This window comes from Euprymna scolopes, chromosome 13 (genome assembly GCF_053919585.1).
Source record: "Euprymna scolopes isolate OS-2025 chromosome 13, ASM5391958v1, whole genome shotgun sequence".
In the NCBI taxonomy this organism is placed as follows: domain Eukaryota; kingdom Metazoa; phylum Mollusca; class Cephalopoda; order Sepiida; family Sepiolidae; genus Euprymna; species Euprymna scolopes.
In genome coordinates, this window is record NC_136494.1 from 91,789,168 (window position 1) to 91,814,538 (window position 25,371).

A 25,371-nucleotide genomic window follows, 5' to 3' on the forward strand; every position below is an offset into this window, starting at 1 on the left:
TTTAACCTTGCACGAATGGAATGAATGATTAGGATGATATGTTGCTATGCAATGTCATTGTGGTTTGATTATATATATATATTATCGTCATTTTTTAAGTATTGTTTTTTCTTTTTGTTTCATTATTTTCATATATTTTGTAAAATGAATATTTGAATGAAAAACAAATTTGGTGTTGTCTGTTTTGTGAGTGAGTTTTGTTTGGCTGCCCATTTTTCATCGCTTTTTTTCTTTTCTATTATTTAGAAATTCCTCAAAACCCCATAGTCAATGCCATCTCTTGAATGTCATAAGATACCACCATAACCCATCATTCTTTTTCACTCATCCATTTTTATTTTCAAATGTTTTTTCTTCAAGCTTTGTTTTTCATTTCTTTTTTTTTTTTTAAGTAACAATTTCTATATTTATTTTATTATTCCTAGTTCCAGCCACCATTTAGATCATTTTTTTTTTTTTTTTTTTTACTTCTTCCTGAAATTCATTTCTTCCTTCCCTATTTTCACTTAGACAACAGAGCTGCATTTTGGGTTGAAAAACCGTTTTGCAAAAGAAATCATCTCATTTCTCACCATTATATTATCCTAACTGTTAAGATAACAAAATTATCTCCCCTTGAATTATTTGCACGTTTGAAGAAATTTGAGCATTTTTACTGTAGACAACAAACCGAATAAGACTTCAAGAAACTATTATATAACATATAAATGTTACCAAAGACAAGATAAGTTACTCTTCTACCTACTTGGATATGTTACTGGTTTTATGACTTATTTTAACACGTTTTCAAGTTTGAAATGCAAATAGTGCAGAGGGTTTAAGTTAAAACGACAGCAAAATGGCAGACATAAGGTTGCTAATTTGAAGCCGTGAAAATCGCTCACATAAAAACACTGACATTTATTGGATGGATTTCTTCCAGTATTTTATTTTTGAGCGCTTCTCAAGACTCCGAAAATAACAGCCTCATTTCTGCCGTCTTTGTTGTTGTTTTTTTAACACACGCTCGGCACTAATTGCGTTTCAAACGTAGTTAACGCTTTAAAATAAGTTAAAACACCAAACACCTATCCAAATCTTGCCTTTGGCAACATTTATTTGCTATGTATTTGTTTCTTTACCTCTTATTCGGTTTGTTGTCTATAGTAAAAAAGTCTGGGAAATTCAGAATGGTGGCACTAGTGTAAGATCAGCGTGGCAGGATCAACTTTGAGGTAAGCAAACAACAGCGGCTGGTTATGTAAGCTCAGTGCTTTGGAAACCTGGAGCTGAACATACGGACAGGAGCTGAGCGTGAGAATTATAAGCAGAACGAGCGCCTATTAGTGTAAAAGTCTTGCAATTATTCAAAGGAGATAACACAGTTATCTAAACACTAATGATGATGATTATTTTTTTATGATTTCTTTCCAGAAGTTTCTGTGTAGTCTTTTGTTGTTTTTAGACTGTCATTTTTCTCTACTCTAGGTGGCATAGGCCCGGTGATCTCCGAGCCGTTGATTCTGGGTCTTTCCGTACTTATTTCTATCTCAGTAGGTTTAATACTACATTGAGGTAAACCAGGTAAGGAGGTCCTCATTCAGTTTGGTCAATTCACACTGCTCTCTAACTGTGCATGCCTCTCTCTCTCTCTTTTTTTTCAAAAAATAAAAAAAAGAAGAAAAGAGAAAAAGAATGAGATGAAAATTATTTCAAATAAATTTTTTTTTTCAAAAAAGAAAGAAAAAAGTTCAGATACAAAAAGATGGCACTAATAACCCCTTCCCCCTCACGAATTTGAGATTTGATGCTTATTAACAGGAATGCAAGTATTATACTAATCTCTTATTATTATTACTAACAACTAACAAGCATGAATTATGCATCCGTAATATGATCTCAAGTGAATTTAATCAATCTTTATATATAATATAGCTGTGAAGATGCGTAACTCATTAGTTCACTTTATTCTTTAATTTATTACCAAAAATATTTTGTAAATACAATATATTTTGCACTAGATATGTGCTCCTAAATATTTACTTGACTCCATAAGAGTTATAGTACCCATTTATACTAATATATATATATATATATATATATATATATATAAACAATATCCTTCATACCTACAGATACTAGTGATTCATGCTTCTGCAATGATCAGTGTAGGGGGTGACAATTCCAGCCGATCATTAGATCTGAGCTCAACGAAGAAATCCTCTATTGCTCTATTTGCTAAGCCTTTACCTCAGGGCGACCAAATAATTGGCACGCGAATGAAGGGAACTAATATATATATATGAGTAAATAAAGAGAAACACAACGAAGGTATAGAAACTATATAGTAATATATACCATACTTTGGGGTAATTGCGTCAGATCTGGGGGTAATTGCACCAACGAAAAAAAGTGCTCTTTATATGCGTGGTTGCCAAAAGAGCATTTTTAGCTAGTTGGCGCAATTACCATAAAGTGTGATATAGATTAATTCATTGATTTAATAAGGATATGCATCAATTAGGGGCGTTGGGTAAGTGGGAATTCTTAGCGCCCCCTAATATCATGGCATTTCAAAGCCTAATGCTTCTCATCAGGAGAGTAGAGAATATGCTAGGAAACATATTAAGGATGTGACGTCTACATTATACATTGACAACTACACTCCTCCTTTATCACAGAGATCAATATAGTTCCCCCAAACAACCTGAATTATTTATTTCGCTTCTAATATAACTATCGCTAGATATCGCATCCCTATTATGTTGCCAAGCATCTTCTCTATTCTTTTGATGAGAAGCATTAGGCTTCGAAATACCATGGTATAAGGAGCCGCTAAGAGTTCTCACTTACCCAACACCCCTCATTAATGTATACTCTTATTAAATAATTGAATAAATCTCTCTCTATATATATTAATACATAGTTTTATACCTTCATTGTCTCTTTTTATTGACTCCTATATAAACTCCAAAACAATTTGTTGATCTTTGTATTATTCCGATAAGTCTCTTCTTAAAAAAAATGATTTTATTCTCTTCCTTTAACTCCCCCCATATATATATATATATGGGTTGGTTATAAGGACTACTTACCAACAAATATTGAATAATAGATAAAATTGTAATCTTCCACTCTAGATTTTCAGAGTACATGATATACATCAGAGAGTATGTGTATTATCTGAAAGACACTCCAATCTTTCATATAAGAGATATTTCTGTAACGTACAGATGTTGTTAATTATACTTCCGGTCTAAAAAAAAAACCCAAAAAACATGGGTGCTAATAAAGAAGGAAAACTTATATAATTCTAGACTTTAGGAAGCATCTTTGAAATATTAAAATATTATGCCATATGTATTATTGCAATAAGTTAATATTTGTAAGTGCATTCGTTAATTCATTGTAGAAGTGAACATGTAATTTGATTAAGTTGACCAGAAATCTAATGAAGAATAATAGCGGCCATGTCGTCGGCCAGATCCAAGGACCTTAGTGAACTATTTGATCGATAATAGCGACGAACGGTGTGTACAGAGGGCAGCGATGTGATCGATGCAAGTTGTTAATCCATACCTACTGGGAATTCTTCAATCACGATTTGGTTACAGTTCCCATACTTATCACAGGAGGTTGAAAAAAGGTTCCCCAACCCTATTACGTTGGGAGGAAATTCTTGCTGATACCTGGTGTGTAGCGCATAGAACATGACAAGTTATTTTAGTGTAAAAATATCCACAATGTTTTTGGTTGGCAGTAAAACAGATTATTTAGAATAGATGCGTGATAAAGTTTAGATTAACTTTTAAACGCACATAAAATCGAACTTTTAATGAACAACTGAATTTCTGTAATATTTATTTGATCGTTGTATGCTTTGAAAGTTAAAACATACTTAATCAAATCCCAATACTAACGTACTGTACACGCAATAACCATTATCCCTGAGCGGCTTCCAGGCCTTGATAAGTGGTGACCACCTCGTAAAAAAATCAAAACAAAAACAAAACATATTTGTTTAAAAAAAAACATAGGTAAAAAGTATTAGTATTTAAATTAAACCTACATGTTAGATCGCTGGTTTCATGTCCATGGTTGTTCCTTTTAAACACGTAGAAATTAACCTATTCTACTCATGTGGTAGTCAAATTGTGAACAACTGGTTAAAGATATTTCAATGAATTTGGCGGCCATTTTGGAACAACAGCATCAAACAAGATTTTTCAGCTACTGAATTGTTTACAATGAATCTTTTCAATAAGTATTTGTTTCTGCCTGCATTAAATAATTCAAATAGAACTAGTATAGCATAAAACAGATGCATCATATTATTAAAACAAACACGGCACCGAATTGCTGGGCTTTTAATTTGGGCTGTCAATTTGGAATGCTGAAAATGTAAACAATAAAAATGTGACAAAGTAATTGTATAAAAGATTTCGTAAATTAATCAAAACATTTAAATTTCACGTTATAAGAATATTTAATGAGCATTAATTGCAATTTGTAGCTTGTCCTAATTATGATAAGAAAACGAACAAAACGAAAGGAAACTTTACCGAAACGAAACGAACGAAACACATTTTGTAAAATCTTTGCTACTGAAGTTTGAACCCATCTCCTTGATCCGTTCTAGTACGACCTTGAAAACTCTTCATTAAAATAATATTTTATATACGGATTGGATTTTTACTCTAATTCACCTCAAACAGGGTCTATGGCCAGTTGAATGCAAAGAGCTACTATTTGAGATCATGTCTACAGGGACACTATGCAAAGAGTTGAGTGGCGATATGTCTGTTCGTATTATATAAATATTTCTGTATATTAATACAGACAAAGAAACAAGAAACGGAGAGAATTCCAAAGTCTAGCAATTCAATGGAAAAAATGATTAGTGTAGGAAGAATTTGACGTCTAGGAACCTCTACAATGAAGGTGCAGTATTGTCATCATTGTGGAAAGCCGAGGGTCAGTATTATCAATGACAAGATAAATAAACCGATTAGTTTTACTCAGTAACTATAAACGTCTGTAAGCATAATATCCTCATATTTTCATATAAAAGAATTTAATCACAAAAAGAAAACAAAACTGTCAAATCTAATTATTTAAACTAGACGTCTTATATGGGATACAATTTTTCAAGTATAACAGCGATACAATTTTTTGAAGTGAAGGTATGAACGTACATACAAAATACCATTTTCTGTTTTTTTTAATTAATATTTTGTGATTGTTAAAAGATACTATATTTTTTTGACAACATTATATATAATGTGACAAAAAATAAAACTAAAGCCTCCACAGCACTGCAGAAAGAGGTTCCAACAGCATTGGTTCACCCATAACTTGTGGCGTTCAGAAGTAGGTAAGCGATCTCTCCTCTACCACATCCAATCATTTTATAAACAAAATTTACATATTTTTTCATCTAATCTGCTTCTTCTTTGCACCAAAGTTTTATATAATAAAGAATTAAGAAAAACAAAAAAACAAATAGGCTTTATATTTTATGTTGAACTTAAAATGATAAAAAGAAAGTGTTACATTAAAAGAAAGGTCTGCTATAAAAATTATTGAATGAATAATAAATAGTATTATCTGTATTTTTCGAACCACTGTTCTTATTTACATTTTACACAACCTTAGGTATTTTTTTTTCTGATCTCATATCTTGTTATGGCTTGCAATAAGCCACAAAGGACACAGAACTACGGAATAGAGTTTAAACGATGTATTACTGGAACAAAAAACGTAAAAAGATTACAACTGAAAAGAGTAGTAAACGTCACCGAGCAGGCGAGGGTCGCTCTGGTGTTTAATCCACACCTGGGATCAAAAGGTCTATGGTTTATATAATGGATAGAACAGTCCATTTGGAGGGTGATTCCCCCACAACACCCCCTCCCAAGCTGATTTCCGCGGTTGTGAAAATCAGTATTTCTTCCTTTTGGGGCGGACCACCAAGGGGTCTGTGCGCTTCCTCTTTCTGTCGGAGCGTCTCGGTTCTGATATCCCTTTTGGAAGGTCTATGTCAAAACAGTCATACACAGTTTTAATCGCCTTACTGCCGTCATTCGGTGGTTCGTCTTGATACTTGTAGAAGCGTTTCCTGATTTGGTTCAGGCAGGTGGTTCTTATGTTGGAACTTTGGGCCCTGAATGATGTATGTAACATGGCCGATTCTTCGTAAGATCGTGCCCTGTTCCCAAAAAGAAATGTTATTTCTAAAATTTCTCAAATACACGTTACCTCCGCTGATAGACTGTTTCGTTGACATTGTATTTTCCGTCCAAACATGATTTCTGCTGAGGATCCTGCATTTAGTTTCTTCGGATTTCTCATGATTCTGTAAACCTGCAGAAATTGCTGAAGGGCCTTTTCTGTTGGTGTACCGGACGCCTTTTTTAATGCCCTTTGAAGCGTATCGACGAAGCGTTCGGCCTGGCCGTTGCTTCTGGTGTGGTACTGGGGTGTCGTAATATGCTTGACTTGATACGACTCGCAGAATTCTCTGAACTCTGTCGAGTTGAGCTGTGTAGCATTGCCGCTAACCAAACAGTCTACAACCCCAAACCGAGCAAACAATTCCAATAAAAAATTTGTCGTTGCCGTGGTCGGTTTTTTGCATTTTAGTACCTTTGGCCATTTAGAGTAAGAGTCAACTACTATCAGGTAGTAAAAATCCTCCACAGGTCCCGCATAATCGATGTGGATCCTCGACCATGGTTGTTCAGCCTTAGGCCAAGGTTTATATGTTATCGGTGGTGCTTTTGCAGCCAAAGCACAGCCTTTGCATCTGTTCACCATGTCGGTAATATCTTGATCCATAGCTGGCCAATAAACAAAACTTCTCATTAGGTTTTTCATTCTGTTTATTCTTGGATGACCCCTGTGAAAACCCCTGAGAATTCTTTTTTGAAGGGTTTAGGGGATGACAACCCTTTCAATGTATAACAGTATTTTGTCACAACCAGAAAAAAATGCCTGAACTGGTGTCACCTAGTGCTAATTTCTGCTTCGTGGTTTGAATGAAATTGTCATTTAGGGATTCTGACTTAATTTCCTGAAGTGTGACCGGCAGTTCACGGATAATATTGTTTATCATGGTTTTTACATCACTATTAATACGTAGTGCCACGATTACTGAATCTTCAAGAGGTTCCATTTTGGCAGGAATCAGTCTCGATAGACCGTCTGCATGGGTTTGTTGTTTTGAGGAGAGAAATTTAATTGTAAAATTATAGTTCAGCAGAATAGTTCCCCATCTTACTAGTTGGTTCCCAGTGAATGTTGGAAGTCCTACTTTTATCCAAAAATGGATATCAATGGCTTATGATCAGTTTATAGAAAAAAATATCTTCCGTACAAGAACCGATGGAATTTTGAAACTGCAACTATAATTCCTAGGGCCTCTTTCTTGATCTGAGAATAATTCTTTTCCGCTGGCAAGAGAGTCAGTGATGCGAAAGCAATAGGCTGTTTCGAGCCATCCAGCATTTGATGTAGCATGCACGCCCCAACGCCATATTGACTAGCGTCGCTAGCTACTATTATGTCCAACTGCAGGTTGAAATGCGCTAGGAATAGTTTTGAAGTCAGAATTCTTTTTATTTCTTGGAATGATGTCTGACAATCTTCTGTCCACTCCCAAGCCTTATCCTTTTTCAGCAATTCATTAAGTGGTGCGTGCAATTTGTGCATATTTGGGATGAACCCTTGGTAATAATTTGCCAAACCTAAAAAACTCTGCAATTGAGTTATGTTTAATGATGCCGGCATTTCTTTAATAACGGTCGCCCTATCTGGGTCTGGGCGTCTGCCATCTTTATCGCTTATTTGACCCAGGTATTTAATTGTTTGTAAAAAGAACTCGCATTTATCTGCTTTGATCTTAAATTCATAATCTTGTATTCGACTGAATACTTGTCTGATATGTTTTTCATGTTCCTCCCTGCTTTTGATCGCTATGATAATGTCATCAAGATATGCTATTGCGGTGTCCAAGCCGGACAGCATAGTATCCATTATTTGCTGGAATATTGCGGGTGCCACCTTGATACCAAACACGAGTCTTTCGTATCTGTACAAACCCCGATGAGTGTTAATAGAGAGGAGGTTAGTGCTTTTGTCATTTACCGGAATCTGTAGGTAAGCGTCGCTTAGGTCGATCTTAGAAAAAAACTTGCCGCCATTTAATTTCGTGAACACTTCTTCTGGACTAGGTAATGGATAGTGAAAATCTTCTAAGGACCCGTTGAGTCCGATCGCAAACTTGGCGCAAAAGCAAATTTCTCCGGACCTTTTCTTTACGTAAACTGCCGGAGCAGCCCACTCACTATATTCACCTTTAGCCAGTACACCGATGCTTTCTAATCTGTTTAGTTTTTAATTTATTTTGTTCAGGGAAGCGAACGGGACATTACGTTTCTTTTTAAACACCGGTTGTGTGTCAGGTTTCAACTTTAAATTTGCGGCCATTCCCCAGGTCAGGAGTAAATACGTTTGTGAATTCTTTTCTAAAACAAGTTATAAGTTTCTCCATTTCTGCTGAGCGGGTATCTATTTTCTTGCAGAATGTGGATATAGGAAGATCCCAGAGACGAAACTTCTCCATGCTGTCTGAACCGAACAGGTTCTCACTATCTTTTAGCACATACAATCTTAGTTTTTTTTGTTTCCCCCATACAGTAACGTTTGTAATTAATTCACCTTCAAAATGAAATTTTGTACCATTAACGGCTGTCGCCGTTCTGTTAGTTTTTAACATAGTCGGCTTTCGTAATATTTTCCACGTTTTGAGATTTATTATTAAAAGATCCGATCCACTGTCTAATTGGAATTTAATAGCTTTGCCGAAAATGTTAACCGTTACATATTTGCGTAGATTTTCATCTACGACGTCCTTAGTTCTGCTTTGACGTACACGGCTTCTACTCTGAGTTTTCTTACAGTGCGAACTTTTTTGATCGATCTTATTGCATAAATGGCATCTTTTTGTTAAAAATGGGCAATCCCTTATCCAATGCATTCCACCACATCTGAAACAAGCGTTCGGTGCTTTTAGTTTTTCTGAGTTTCGGTGGTTAGTGTCTGTGTGCCATTTCGACGGTTTTTTTCTTAGTTACTTTTTTTTATATTCGCGATGCCTGCTTCGATATTTTTTGCATATTTTTTTTAATAATTTCTACTTTTTAACAATCCTCAGTCAATTTTTGAAGTGTTAAGTTTGGTTCATTTTCTAATTTTGTAAGGACTCTTCTCCTGATTTCCGCATCTTTCCCCGAGGTTAACCCTTGCGCAAACACAAGACATTTAAAATTGTCTGCTGTTAGTTCAGACATTTTAAAGTCATCACAGTGCTTGTTCACTTCAGCTGCGTTGGTGGCAAAATCGTCATTATCGTCTTTTACCACATCCAAACATCTCCAACGCTTATGGAAAAGAGACGTTTTCGTCGAGAGAAGTTCTGTTAACAAATTTACTGTCTCATTGAATGATAAATCTGCTGTTTTCCGAAGCAATATGTAATCCACGAATCTATCATGCTCAGCCGTTTCCAATTTTCGTACTAGAAGTCTGGTTTTCTTTTGATCAGACCAGTTGCTGCAGTCAATATTTAAAAAATCTTCATAATGCCGAAAATACGCTGCGAATGATTTTTGCTCTTCCTCGTATTTAAAATTGTCTATCGTGGTCCATATTGTATTCTGAGAAAATGCTGAATTGCTTTCTGCGTTCGCATTATTTTATGAAGTTCTGTAAGCAATTCCTCTGTTCGTAATTGACGTTCGGCTAACTGTTTTTGAACTTCCTTTTGCTGTTCCTTGGTTCATATTTGAAATTCCACTAACTGTTTTTGCAATTCCTTTTGCTGTTCCTCGAATCGTGCATGACGCTTTGCGGCATCGATATGCAACTTGGTCAAATGTTCCAACACTACTTTCAGTTCGTCCATTTTGCTTTGTCAGCATTAGCAATTTCAAAACGTTTGCTGAATTTTACAAAACCGTTTTATTCTTTCTTATTTCTTCCTCCAGACAATAAAACGAACAAAAAAGAAACAAATATATAAAAAGTTCATTGTCTAATTCATTTACAGAGAAAAAAAATAACGCCCGATTTTAGCAGTGAAAACCACAAGTGACGAATTCTTTTCTAAAAGTATGAAAATTTACCTTTCGAGTCGCGACGAACCTTTTTCTTTTTGCAAAAGTACAGCGCTATCTTTGAAAGTCGTGACGAACTTTTTTCTTTTCAACTCTTTTTTTCCGCAATGATCTGCGTTTTTTTTTTTTTTTTTTTTTAGTTACAGTGAAACCTTTCAGTTGCAAGTGTTATGTTAGACACTTCCTTGGGCTTGATAACATTTGAGTCCGACGTTGTTAGTATTTTTATAATACTATTTTAACGCGAGTATTTTTTTTTTCAATGTCGTTACTGGTTTCGATTTTAGTATGCTCTTTGAATCCAATGTCGTCAGTGTTTAGTTTTTTAGAACACTGTTTTTAAACGTTGGTACGTTCTCTGAATCCTATGTCGCTAGTGTTATGGCTTGCAATAAGCCACAAAGAAAACAGAACAACGGAATAGAGTTTAAACAACTGGAACAACAACGTAAAAAGGTTACAACTGAAAAGAGTAGTAAACGTCACCGAGCAGGTGAGGGTCGCTCTGATGTTTAATCCACACCTGGGATCAAAGGGTCTATGGTTTATATAATGGATAGAACAGTCCATTTGGAGGGTGATTCCCCCATAACATATCTCTAGCCTTTTGTTTGATTTGAGGAAATAACAATTCTTACAATGTCATTGCAAAATAATCATAACACCAAACATGCACAATAAAAGATGAAAACAGAGATTCTAAAGATGTGTACATTAAATCTGTGTGATTAGTGACATGATGGTTTGTGTTCGTATGAACAAAATTTCTTATAGAGATGTTCACATAACTGAATTACCGCCTCTTAAAGATATTAAAATAGAATACCTCCCCCTGAATAACTATGTTTGGAGAAATGAAGTTGTGACGCCATATCTAATCTACATAACAATGTTATTAGTCAATTAGAATTCACCTAAAAGAAAGCAGCTTGTAGAGGCTGCCTATATAAACTCAGTGATCTAGGGAGCCTAGACCAATAGGCGTAAAGATGCACTGCTATATTAGACTGAGGTGTGACAGGGATAGTAACACTTGAAGAGATTCGTGGATTCATCAAAATAAAAATCAAATATAAAAGCAATCTATTTTAATATATTTTAAGCAATAACATAACTTGGATTGTTCAGACTACTGTTCTCATCTTGAGTGTTATTTGCACAACGCTTCGGTCGATGTTAACTCCAGCCTTTTTCAGGTGTATCTTATCAACTCGGAAATATTTCTGTCAAACTCGGGCATATGTACGAAATTAAGAGTGGAGCCCTTTATTTAATTCATGGAGATAGTATGCTTTCATTCTGTCATCCATGACCTGGTTGAAATCTTTAGTAATTCGCAATTATATTCTTTGTATCGACTGTATTGAGGATTGAACCTTCATCTCCCAGAAGAGTGTCACAACTAAATTTTACGAATATTATATCTGCTACAACACTGGTTCCTAATTGGTTGAAACGTTGTGGGAATAACACTCAAAATGAGAACGGTACTTGGAATAATTGAAATCATCAGTCCTCGTCTAAAAATATTGAGAAATATAATGAAATAACTTTACCTAGCAAATTTATGTAAGTTTATAATTCAATATTCACTTTACTTTAAAAACTTTTGCTTCTTTATGTATAAACTTAAGGAACGGAATGCTTTTTGATAGCAATAGATGGAAATTTACTGGAAATCCAGATTATGAGATCAGTTAAAAAAAGTAGATTTAATTGTGTAGGATGTATAACAGTAAAAAAAAAAAACAATTACTTTATTTATTTCGTAAGTCTTGGTAGATTATTATTTTGTTTTATACTAGTCCTTTATTTCTAGAAAGATCTGTCTCTTTCTCTCTTACAAAATAGACGCTTACATAATACACTTGAAAATATGAAAATGCTGTTTGCTTTTTATTCAGTCAGAGCTAATACTAAAATAATTCTAAAATGATAGTACGAAAACAAATCTTAGTCGTGATTGTTTAGACGCTTTGTGCTTTAGCAGAACCCCTTATTTCATGCTATTCTGTTTCCTTTTTTTTAACCTCACGAACAAAACATTTTAAACCAACTTGTCTTTCAGGTTGTTTGGATTTTCGTAAAATTATTTTATCTATTCTTACGATGTATATTTTACATTAAAAATTTCTAGTTCATCACATATGTCAATTACTTTAAGGTCATTTTATAAAAATAAGTCACTTATATATATATTGTAATAGAAAATAAGTGTATTGTCTAACAATAATGTTCCTGGCAGGACATCTGGTTTAGTGAATAGTATCACAATTTAAAAAAGTAAGGTTTTATAATTAGCGAACATGTAATGGACATTTATGCTCTATTATGATTGCAACTTATCTTCAGTTTAATCATATATAATGAATCGTTTGTAATAGAATAGATATTATTTGCATTTTTTTTTTTAATGTTTACTTTTAGGTTTATTGGATTTGGTGTTTGTATGTTTTACTGAATTTAATAAATAAAGGATTAATCATTGTAATTGCGACGGGAAGAGAAACAGAACAAAAACAACCTAAGCAAAATAGTTTTATATGCTTTTTTTGTTTTATTTTACTTCTCTTGAAGTTCTCAGAAATCAAGGGGCCCACGACCTGGGGCTAACACTTGAAGTCTATATGAGATACATAGATATTCGAATGTTCCATTAAAGTTCTTTATCTCTCAAGCACTGAGTTAGTATATGCTTAGAATAAGTAGAAGAATGTGTGACAAAATTGTGTTGTCAAAAAAGTGTATTCGTGGAACATCTGTGACAAAAAATCTGTTCCAGTAGCAAGTCTTGTGTAACTATGCTGGGGATGGGTGGGTGGGGGGTCCCGTTGGTAGTTTTATAGAAATTCTATTAACTGTACTCGATCGCAAAAACATATATCCTTCCATGTGTTGTTATAGGCTCTCTACCTACAATCGTATGTGATAGTCGTAGTTAGAGAGATATTTTTGTGTCAGCTTTATATCACCTGAAGACTAAGTCAAAAGGATAGAAGTTGAAAAAAAAAAGAAAATGCAAATTGGGCCAAGCTACGTTTGACTAAGTTGTTAATATCCCCAATGCATCATCACAATGGGGAAAGAAGTAAATTTAAAGCACAAGTGATTCTGATGATTCTGTAGTAGTTTCATGATAGTCGCTGCCATTTTCACAAAGTTCCAGCCATTGTACTCTGACACCCAAGATGACGAAAACAATCTGAAAAGTGCAAATAACATTGGTTTATCCCAGAAATATTAAGTGCTGACATTAAATAACCCGAGAGAGTGGAGAGAGAGCGAGAGATAAAGGGGGAGAGAGAGCGAGAGACAAGGGGGGGAGAGCGAGAGACAAGGGGGGAGAGAAAGCGAGAGACAAAGGGGGGAGAGAGAGCGAGAGACAAAGGGGGGAGAGAGAGCGAGAGACAAAGGGGGAGAGAGAGCGAGAGATAAAAGTAACAAATCAAATTATAGTTGTTTTCTTTATTAAAACTCACGACAAATAGTAAGAAAAACGTTTCGATTTTTTTTTTATTTCGTCAGGAATATGAATCATATAATTCAGGGTGGACCAAACTGACACATTTGGAGGTTTAATAAAAGCACAAAATAAGGAATAATAAAAAGGGCATCTTTAATGCATACACAATGCCATTTTAATTTCAGTAAATTTTAAAACTTAAATCAACTAAATGTTTCCCATCATTGTCAATACAATACAATGCGATGTTCATAATTTATAAAAGTTATCGATAATTCTATAACATTTTTACCTTTTTTTCGTATCACATGGTTTTTCTACCAATTGTCATAGCCTTCAAACCCAACTTAAAACTCCATGGCTCATTTCCTGTGGAATAGCTATTTATACACAAATTTCACGTTTTATTTTATCAATAAATCGAGGGGTATGATTGAATATGTTTGTTTTTAAATATTACCACAAAAAATATCACAAGTACCCAAATAAGATCTTATAGGCCAACCAAGATAACTGCGCTAAGAAATTAAATAATTAAGGAACTACTTTCTTCTTAAAATTCTTAATAAAAATCTGAAAGACCTTCATGAAAATTCAGATACTATCAATTCTTTTAAAAAATTTTAACAATAGGTATTAGATATCGATTAATAAATATTTCCAAATTATAGTTTTTTTGTGTATTTAAACGAGTTTTTAAAGGGGTGTCATAATATAGACACAACTTTTCATTTAAATATTCAAGTATATACAAAATGCATTGAATATGATTCATAATCATTAGACAGTATTTCTTCTAAAGACTATGCAAGTTTTAAATTGTAGACAATTTTAGAATCAAAATAATGTAATAAGGATTACAGGCATAAGCTTTAGTATCATTATATCTTGATTTTAATCTACATGAAAGGTATGAAATTGGCGCAAAACTTTCTGTTCGAGGAATTACTTTTACTCGTCCTGGGATGCATATACTAATATATGTGTGTGTGTGTGTGTGTGTGTAAAAATACAAGTCGCAATGTTTTTTTTAAATATTTTATTACCCTTAAAAGCGACCTTATATACTGTTCAACAAAATTTTAAGGGAAGAAAAAATAAAACTATGGTGGCCTTTAGAAGGCTGTCAAAACAATGCCTTCTGGGAACTATCATCAAATTCGGAGGTTGGTGGTGCCACAGGGTCTGGTATTAAACTCGACGATAAGAGTTGGTTCTTCTGTAGTTGAGTACGGCGACAACGTAGATGAATAAGATTAAAAACAGCAATAGCATTCTGTTCAGAAGGTTGTTACACAAATGACATAAAGTAATAGTAACAAAGAAACAATAATAATTGAATAAAAAAATATCCTGGAATATATTTTTTTTCAATTTGGAAGATAAGACAAACATATCTTTCCGTGGTGAGAAAATTGCTTCTAGAAGAAACAATCTTTACATAAGCAAAAAATGTGAGAAATGAATGCTAACTGACTTTGCTGATTTCGAAAAGGATTAAAAAGACAAGAGGCACTCTTGTCTTGCATGAGGCAACCAAATAGGATAATATCACAGTAACATCTTTTATTTTGAAAGTTGAATTCTGAAAGCAGTGTTGTACATTGGAAGTGTTAGGGAAGTAAATCTTCTATGGCTGTGACGTCATGAACAAGAAGTGAGGGGTCAAATCATCCCCTTGTCTGGCTAGACTATAGAGAAAGTGGACGTCTTGAGGGCTGTAAAGGGAAGTTTAGATACACATTAATGTCAATTCATGACACGGTTCATGAAAATGTTCCCTGGTCAGGATTCAATAAAAAGTGTACTGTCATTTATTATGTTGTTAACATTTCGACTGAGGAAAACTCATAACTAAAGTTCAAGATTTTGTAATTTACCGCTACATAAAGAACATAGTCTAAGTCATATCAGAGACTCTGATTGGTTGAGCTCAAATTAATAGAGAAAAGTTCAGTCAGTGGTTCTCATCATGAAGGGAAATGATTACGGAATGTTTCAGATTAGGCGTGAAGCCAAGATTTTTTACTTACAATAAAATCACCACTTATCAAGGCCTGGAGGCCACTCGAGGATAAGGATTAAGGAGTCCATGGTAGCTAATGGGACAATATACTAGTAATCGTTAGTAGTGGAAATTTGGTAAATTGGATTACCTAAGGGGACGGCTCATCAAGAACTTGTTTATGTTGAACTTTAAGGCACCCATGTTGCAGTCAGCTGGAAAGCAGGCAAATGTAAAAGAGTTCCACACGGTGCAGTTCTGAGAAAGAATCTTTGTTCATGGAATCCACATTTAGGTTTAGGCACAGATAAAGAATGGGGGAAATTCTTAATAGCAGTCTTAGATAGATGAGTGTTTTTTTATTAAAGTTTGGCAAAAGGGTGACCATAGATTGGAGCTCAGAGGAGCACTTGCCATAGGAAATAACGATAATGGTTTCGCACGAAAACATTTCCCTACATTAAAAACTGACCTTGTCCCTATTCCCGTGGGAAGCCAAGTAAATAGGGACAATGTTTTAAAGATGGACGAAAAACTTGAGATTCGAATATCATTTGTAGATTCAAAAAATCCCAAAAGCAATCTGAATTTTTTTTTATAGAGCACCAAAAACAGATATTCTTAAAATTCATTTTTTTCAATATGCATGTATAGTGATGAAAACTTGAAAGGGAAGCATGGCAAACTGACGGATGGCTGGATGTATAAATCCTTTTATATGAATGATTCGATACATCTAACACAAGATGTGTCCATTCAAAATGTACCAACGACATTTTGACAGAGTGGCTAACTCCTTAATTGTGTCCGAAAGACTCAAGTATAAGTTCATGTAATGAAATTTGTTTTGGGTACAGAAGTTGTGCATATTTTCGAATGCATATGTAAAGTAGTATACGCCTATGTTATCATAGGAAATTAAGGTTTATTTGTTTACTCATAAACTTACTCAAAAGCAGATGTTTTCAAAAATAATAAAAGAGAAAAAGTCACAATACCCTATATTTTCTGGCAGTCTTCTGTTAACTTTTCTAGGGTAAGATTTGGTCCATTTTTTAATTTTTGTTAGGACACGTCTCCTAATTTCCGTTTTTCAATCAGAAGTCAGTCCTTGCACAAATACTAAACATTTTAAATTTCTGCACTGATGTCTGCAAGTTTGAATTTGTTGCAATGTTTATTTACTATGGCTGTGCATGTTGCAAAAATCATCTTCATTATTCTTCTGTAAATTCAGACATGACCACCGCTTATAGAATAAAGAGACTTGTGGGCTAAATAGTTATGTAAGAAGTCCCACCATCTCGGCGAAAGTTAATTCAGACGTTTTATGTGGTAAAATAAAATCCACAAACTTGTTATGCCCGGCCGTCTCTAGTTTCCGTAATAGTAAACAACCCTTTTCCTGTTTCGACCACTGTTTGCAATCGATACTAAAACAATCGTCATACCAACGAAAATAAGCTTCAAATGATTTCCCCTTTTCAGATCCGTAGCAGAAATTGTCAATCGCATTCCATATTGAGCCTTTTGAATGCGGTATTATTATCGCTGGACGCATTGTTTTTATGACTTATATAAACAGCTCTTCTATGCGTTGGTTTTGTTGTTCTTTTCTTTCATCTGAGCGTTTCTGATGTTCAAATAATTGTTGTTGATGTTCAATTTGCAGTTTTAATAATTGCTTCAATGTACTTTGTAAGACGTCCATTTTTGTATGAGGGGAAATGCTGAATTGACGGAAATTAGCAAAACCATCTTCAGATTAACCAGGTTTTAGTACTTTCAGAACAACTGGGGGGGGGGGGCAGTAATTTATTTCCTTCAATAACTTTGCAAATGAATGTTGACCATAGCTTTAAATTCCAAGCGAATGATTTCTTCCTTGGTAGAGAAATATATATATATATATCACAAGAAATAGTCAATATTCCTTCAAAGCAAATGTCTTGTCATAGCAAAAAATAATAAAAAATGTTGACCGAAGGGGGGGGGAACCGAAAACCTTAAGTACTTTTTTTAGTAAGCCAAAAAATAAACAAAAAAACTTTGCTGACACACTTATTTAACGATGCGAGAAAAAAAAAATGAATAATTCGTATTTCTCTTTTTTATTGTTTTTACGGGTGTGTTAAGATGTCATAACAGTGCCAAGCAAATAGAAGAGAAAAGAGATATGAGAATATTCTTACTTTTCACGAATTTGCAATTGAAATTTATATGTCCATGCACTTATTTGGTTTTCGCAAGTTCTTGTTTTCCTCCTTTCATCAGTGTTTTCTGAACACTTGCTTGGTTTAATTCAGCTTTCTGTCATGAATTCTTGTAAATGTTGGGGCTATTTTCAATTCAAGTGACCTCAGTGAATTCGAAATCCGACGTCGCCACTGTTATACCCCTGTTAAAGGTTGCAAAGGAAAACAGAACGCAAAAATAAAGTAACAACATGTATTGCAAAATATACAATAGGTGAGTGGTTCACCATAATTGGTCCACCGGATATCGACTGATATCTTACTGCTTAGTCTTCCGGTATTTATTGAGATTGGAATAGTCTATTAGTAGGTAACATAACTACCACAACAGTAACACATATTCTTAAGTGTTTTCAAGCATGCAATGATTTTGAACCTATTACAATTCGGGGAATTCTGACATTGTGTCATATGGGTAACATTTTCTCTCCTCTTTCTTTCCTATTGAAGTTTTGAGATATTTTTTTTCATATTTTAACACGTCATCTCAAACCTAAACGTCAAAGTTTTCCTTCAAATCTCAAGATTTGAAAATAAATGCACAATTATTGATTCGCTTAAAGCAAAACACATGCTCTCTGTAATGTGCAGAGGTTTTGTGATGCTATGACGATACCCAGGACTAACTCCCTGATTGCCCCAAATACTCAAGTATGTCCTAGTTTTGAAAAATATTAGAGAGATATTTTGAATATGAGTGGTTATCCCTATTCCCAAATTTGGATGCGCAGGGCCACCGCCTCTTTGCTACGCCATAGAGGACAGAACAGCAGACCGACAGAAAAAGCATCTTATAGAGATCAAAACTATATCTTAAAAAAAAAAAAAAAGTGAACACGGCATTATTTGAAGGTCATGGGGGCGGGAATTCTAAAAATGAGAACTAAATACAATTTTAATTTAAGTTGAAACATTTGGTTACATTAATGCCATCTGCCTTGTATTAGAATTGACAAATTTAGGATTAAGAGGAGCTTATACATTCAGTCCCATGACCATATCACATGGTACACAATATGAGAAAATTAAGCAGCTTAAATATCGATTTCTATTTTCTGATTTCAGGAGAAAAATTGGTCTTATTTTCCTAATCTTGGAAAAACAGAAATCTTTGTTCAATATCTATTGTTTAAGAATATTTATAATTAGCAAAAAAAAAAAAAAACGATGTTGCACGGGATTGAATGAGTAACCTTATCTTCTTACTGCATGTAGTCAATAATGCGATATTAACTTTTACAGTTAATTATTTTTATATTTAAAATGTTCAATTTTAGGGGTGGGATATATATATATATATATATATATATATATATATATATCAAACACTAATTGGTTGAAAATGAGTGTAGAATTTAATTTAAATTAATTTTGGTATTTCTATAATATTTAATCTCTTTTAAGCTTGTATTAAAATGATTAATCAAAATTGGAAATTTTTGAGATATCTAAATCAGAAAAGTGCTATTTTCCGATGCCAAAAATGATCCTTTTGTTGTTTTCATTTGTTTCTTTGTGCTTAAAATTTAATTATCCATAGTTCGTATTAATGATGAAATGATAAATATTGATTTTAAACTACCAATAAAACTAAATTTTATAAATCAGTCCCATAAGTGAATTTTACATCTTATGTGGGTTTTTGTGATAATATGACCCCACTATCCTAATAAAAAAAAACTTTATATACAGAAAATTGAAAAGAATCAAAATCGGTAATTGTATCGAAATTAGAAATGTAGAACCGAATCAGTAAATTGTATTGGAATCTGAAAATTATTAGAATCATCCCATCACTATTCAAGGCACATCCAGCGTTTCCTGAGTATCAATGAGAAGTGAACCAATCAAAATAAAAGCCCAAGTCATTAAGAGCAAGGCCATCAGAAGTAAATTATTTTTATATAGTCTTAGTAAAATCAAGTGAGAACTGTTCCACACTACAACAGTTTTCTTTTTCAGAAAAAAAAATACAATTCATATATTGTTTTCTTATTAATAAAATGCAGTAAAAATGCCAGTGATTCATGATAATCTCTGGATACATCTGGTGAATCTTGAAAGCTACTACCACCACACACCCCACACCCTATATCTACCACTACACTCCTATATTCTACATACACCATCACCATCCCATACCCTACATACATTATGACCACACACTCCATTATCCTACATATATTACCACCACTACACACTCCTATAGCCTAAAAACACCTCTATACTCTCATAAAATCTGACCAAACAACGCTACACTTTATTAATCAGAAAGCTTACAGTTCGTGAACAATGGTGCACTTTACTGTGAAAAATAGTTGTTTTTTCATTAAATTCATAATAAATCATCGTTTTTCATGGAATACAAACTTTTTACTCAATCTAATATTTACTTCATGTTATCTATAGATCTATATTATAAGGCTGCCTATAAATATTATTCTTAGTTGTCTTTCCCTTCTATTTCTAGATCAATTAAATTTATAGTAAAAAAGGGAGATAATCCAGTTGTTTACTTTCATTTAAAGCAATCTTTTTACCCATTTCTGCTTTAGGTAGCGAATAAACAATTATTACCTCATTTGATAATTATTCTTACGATTTTACTACCATTAGTAAATTACTTGTCTTTTTTTTATGAAAATCGCCCCAGACAAGGCATGAATCCATTTGATGTAAAGAGCTAAAAAAAATTCTTGGATCACAAATATCCGTGGGTTTAGAAGTAATCTTGATAATATAGAGTCTTACCTCTTAGTAAACCTCCCGGATATCTTCGCATTAAGTGAAACAAACTTAAACTCCCCGATTCCCTCTAACTACCTTCACATGACAGTACTCTGATAAATATATGCACGGGCTTGGAGTCTATATTTGTAGCACCCTCCCTTTAACTAGAGAGCAACATCTTGAACCTTATTCAATCATGTCTCTGATTGTATAAATGTAGCACTCTCCTTAGGTAGTAACACCCAAATACATGTGTTTGGTGACTTTAATGTCCAGAATAAAAATTAGCTTACTTTCCTTTGGTCTCTGACTATACTGATATGAAGAAGTTTAAATGAAACAAAAACAAACATTTTGTTAATCTTTCCTAGCATGGTCCCAAATAGTAGCCCCTTACAAAATGAGAATAACAAAATGAAAATTACAAAATGAAAATTACAGAATAAGAATTACAAACTGAGAATTACAAACTGAGAATTACCAAAATGAGAATAACAAAATGGGAATTACAAAATGAGAATTACAAAATGAGAATTACAAAATGAGAATTACAAAATGAGAATTACAAAATGAGAATTACAAAATGAGAATTACAAAATGAGAATTACAAAATGAGAATAACAAAATGAGAATTACAAAATGAGACTTACAAAATGAGACTTACAAAATGAGACTTACAAAATGAGACTTACAAAATGAGACTTACAAAATGAGAATTACAAAATGAGAATTACAAAATGAGAATTACAAAATGAGAATTACAAAATGAGAATTACAAAATGAGAATTACAAAATGAGAATTACAAAATGAGAATTACAAAATGAGAATTACAAAATAAGAATTACAAAATGAGAATTACAAAATAAGAATTACAAAATGAGAATTACAAAATGAGAATTACAAAATGAGAATTACAAAATGAGAATTACAAAATAAGAATTACAAAATGAGAATTACAAAATGAGAATTACAAAATGAGAATTACAAAATGAGAATTACAAAATAAGAATTAAAAAATGAGAATTACAAAATAAGAATTACAAAATGAGAATTACAAAATAAGAATTACAAAATGAGAATTACAAAATAAGAATTACAAAATGAGAATTACAAAATAAGAATTACAAAATGAGAATTACAAAATGAGAATTACAAAATAAGAATTAAAAAATGAGAATTACAAAATAAGAATTACAAAATGAGAATTACAAAATAAGAATTACAAAATGAGAATTACAAAATAAGAATTACAAAATGAGAATTACAAAATAAGAATTACAAAATGAGAATTACAAAATGAGAATTACAAAATAAGAATTAAAAAATGAGAATTACAAAATAAGAATTACAAAATGAGAATTACAAAATAAGAATTACAAAATGAGAATTACAAAATGAGAATTACAAAATAAGAATTACAAAATGAGAATTACAAAATAAGAATTACAAAATGAGAATTACAAAATAAGAATTACAAAGCTGACGAAAGTAAAATCAAGTTCAGCTTTTTATTATTTCTATTTTCGGGCGTAACTTAAGCAGTACTGTTATATTAGTAATCTACAATATAAATAAATATACCAAAACACTCCAACTTTGATCATAAGTATTGAATGTTAAATGTGTCTTTCATTCACGGGAGATTTTCAAAATATAAAATTTTATTTTCTAAAGCAATGAACTTAGTACACATATGTGCATCTGTGTAAACCGTTCATGCAATTTAGTATCCATTTTTTCTAAACAGATAAGCACTTGGTACAATGCCTGTGAAAATGTATTTTTAGGTTTCTTATTCTATTGTTAAAGTCTATAAACACTTTTTTTCCAATTCATCAAAACATTGTATATGTCAATATGTTTTGGCAGATTTCTCAAAAACCATTTTAAGTGTTTCAAATCGAATGATTTTTTTTCTATAAGGAGAAAACTAATTTGATTCTCATATGCTATTTGCAAAATCTAGAAAGAAAAATCAATGCTATAAGTGCAAGAGTTAAAACAAACTCTTTGAAAGAGACCAGCATTTTACATTCATAATCAGCTCCAACATTAGGATCACCGAGTCCCTTTCCAAGGTAGCACCCTATGAAAAATACTATTTGTACACAGCAAAATATATTAATTTTTTTTAACATTAAAAGCAAAGATTCTGGTGCTAACAGAACAGCCTATCCGAAGATATTGACTTCCTGACCAAAAATGAATCAAACATTGAGGTTATTTTTTTTCGTTTTCCCTTTGTAGAACTCAATCATGTTCTGCAAAGTAATAAACGAAACAGTTTTCCTTCACAAAGCAATAAAACCAAACACCATGAATTATTATTTGTAGAAATATACAATTGAAGCAGAACATTTTTATCCAAATGACTGAATTCAGCATTAAATGACCTGAAAACAGTTGACATACCATAACACAAAACAACCAACCAAAAAACAAACAAACCAAAAACAAAGAATTTCCTAGTTCTAACGAAATTCTCAACATCTATTCAATATCAATTATATATTTCCTAAGAAACTTGCAGCGGAATCCTGTGTAATCCTAAACGCAAGTGGTTCTTCTGAATTATCTCTACCAACCCAACGTTGCCAGACATTCATTGCATTCAAATATATTTTATAAATATTTCTATATTCTATAACATGTTAGGTTTAGTATTTACGTTACAAAAGGAACTTAGTCTTACTTACATAATAAGAGTTGTTCCTCTTAGTGTTTTCCTTTTTAGGTGTTTATTTAAGAGTCTCCATTTTAGCAAAGTGGTGAATTGAATTAAGTATTGTTTTTAATTGCAATGAAAGATGTTCGTTTATTCATATAATATTAGTACAACAATCATAAATGAAAATGGCATAGCCAGATTCAAAGTTTAATTTGTCAACTTAAATACTGTTTAGGTCCAACTTTCGATATGATGATTTTTATATATTAGATAAGTTAAAATCACAAAGACCAACCAAGTACTAAACTGGTTTTTAACTATATGAAGTTTGAATTCTCTGAAGTTGGTCATAATGACTTGAGCAGAGTCACTGTTTTTGGGGATTTTTTTTCTCAGAAGGGACCCTAATCATTGCATACAAAAGTTATGGGCGTACATACCAACAAACAAAGACACATATATTTCGACATGTGAGCTGTGCCATAACTTAAGTTGCTTGAAAATCCACACAGATGATTTGTTTATAGTGGTGAAGGCTTTGTGCAGATGCAACCACACGTTTTGGTACAACTGCTAATCTTTCTTAGTGCAATGGCTGCCCCAAGACAGAGAAGACAGTAGACCTCAGGCTTTTACATCTAAGTGTTCCTTCTAGACGCATGTCTTAATGAAGACTGGGAGTGCATCTTTCCATATGAAGTAAACACGCCTCCAGATACCAACCTGGAAATTTCTACATCTTGCTGCAATACCTAGTCTTCCCAAATGGTCATCCATCTGGTACTAGCTAAGCTCATCATTGCTTAACTTTAGTGATCTGCCAAGAACCATGTTATATATATATATATATATATATATATATATATATATATATATATATTCAGTAATGTGATTGATAATTTAAAATTCAAATTAGAATTAAATTAAAAATCCGTTTCATTACTGAAAATTATCACATTACTGAATATTAAATTAGCTCTAGGATATTTACCTATCGAGCTTATTATATATCTAAATTACAACGAGCACTTTTTCTTTCCCTGTATTTTAATTACATTAGTAATTTTACTATTACATTAAAATACACTCTGCTCTTTAGACTATTGTTCTAATCTCCTTTATATATAATATTTTCGCACAATTCAAGACAAAAAATATAAGATGAGAACATATTATTATGTATTTTCTTATGTGTTACAATTGTTTCATAACTGTTTGGACAATTTTAAATATTATATCATTTAAAAATCACAATTTTAATCACAGTTCCTTCTTAAGAAATAAAATGTTAAGCCTAAACTAATCAGTAGATTGTAGAATGTAAATAAAGTTTGTACAAAGCTATTGTAGATTGTGGAAGAAGTAATCAAGCATATTAGTATAAACTAGAATTTGAAGGGGTGGATTAGTATTTGGAAATAAATCAAATAAATAAATTGGGGAAGAAAAATAATTATTAAAATAAAAACTTTTTTGAAATATAATTCAAAAAGTAGAAATACGAAAATGAGGCGATTACTAAATACAAAGTCTATCGAAAAATACAAAACAAAAGGAAAATATAAAGATGGTATGTAGGTAGATACAACTGCTTGTTCTCTAAAAATAGAGACGATGAATGTATCTATATTTGTATAAAACGTCATTTAGCCGTCAGAAGAGTAGCTGTTTTGGAATATTTTTTAAATGATATAATACTTAAAATTGTAAAAACAGTTATAACACAATTCTAATGCATATGAAAATACGCAATATTATTTCTCATTTCATATTTTGTTGTCTTGATTTTTATGAAAATATTATTTGCATGCTTGATTACGAAAACTGATAATCATGAAACTTAAATAATTGAGTCAATTAATTTTAACTTTAATTTTATTGGTATATCATATTATAGGAATTTTAACATTAAAATTTTGGTTAAAATACTAATAAGGTATATATATATATATATATATATGTATATATATATATATATATATGTATATATATATATATATATATATATATATGTATATATATATATATATATATATATATGTATATATATATATATATGTATATATATATATATATATGTATGTATATATATATA

General features: G+C 32.4%; 1 protein-coding gene across 8 annotated transcripts in view; it reads left to right on the forward strand.

The window, feature by feature from the left end:
- Positions 1-25,371, forward strand: part of LOC145292083 (dorsal-ventral patterning tolloid-like protein 1) — a 2,157,643-nt gene that overhangs the window by 2,103,574 nt on the left and 28,698 nt on the right. The window contains exon 19 of one of the 8 annotated variants that reach the window (XM_080138158.1): positions 1,468-1,563. The exons of the other annotated variants lie outside the window; for them this stretch is intronic. Coding sequence (XP_079994284.1) covers positions 1,468-1,553 — 86 coding nt within the window. The 3' untranslated portion in view covers positions 1,554-1,563. The remainder of the gene's footprint in view (positions 1-1,467; positions 1,564-25,371) is intronic. 8 annotated transcript variants of the gene reach the window in all.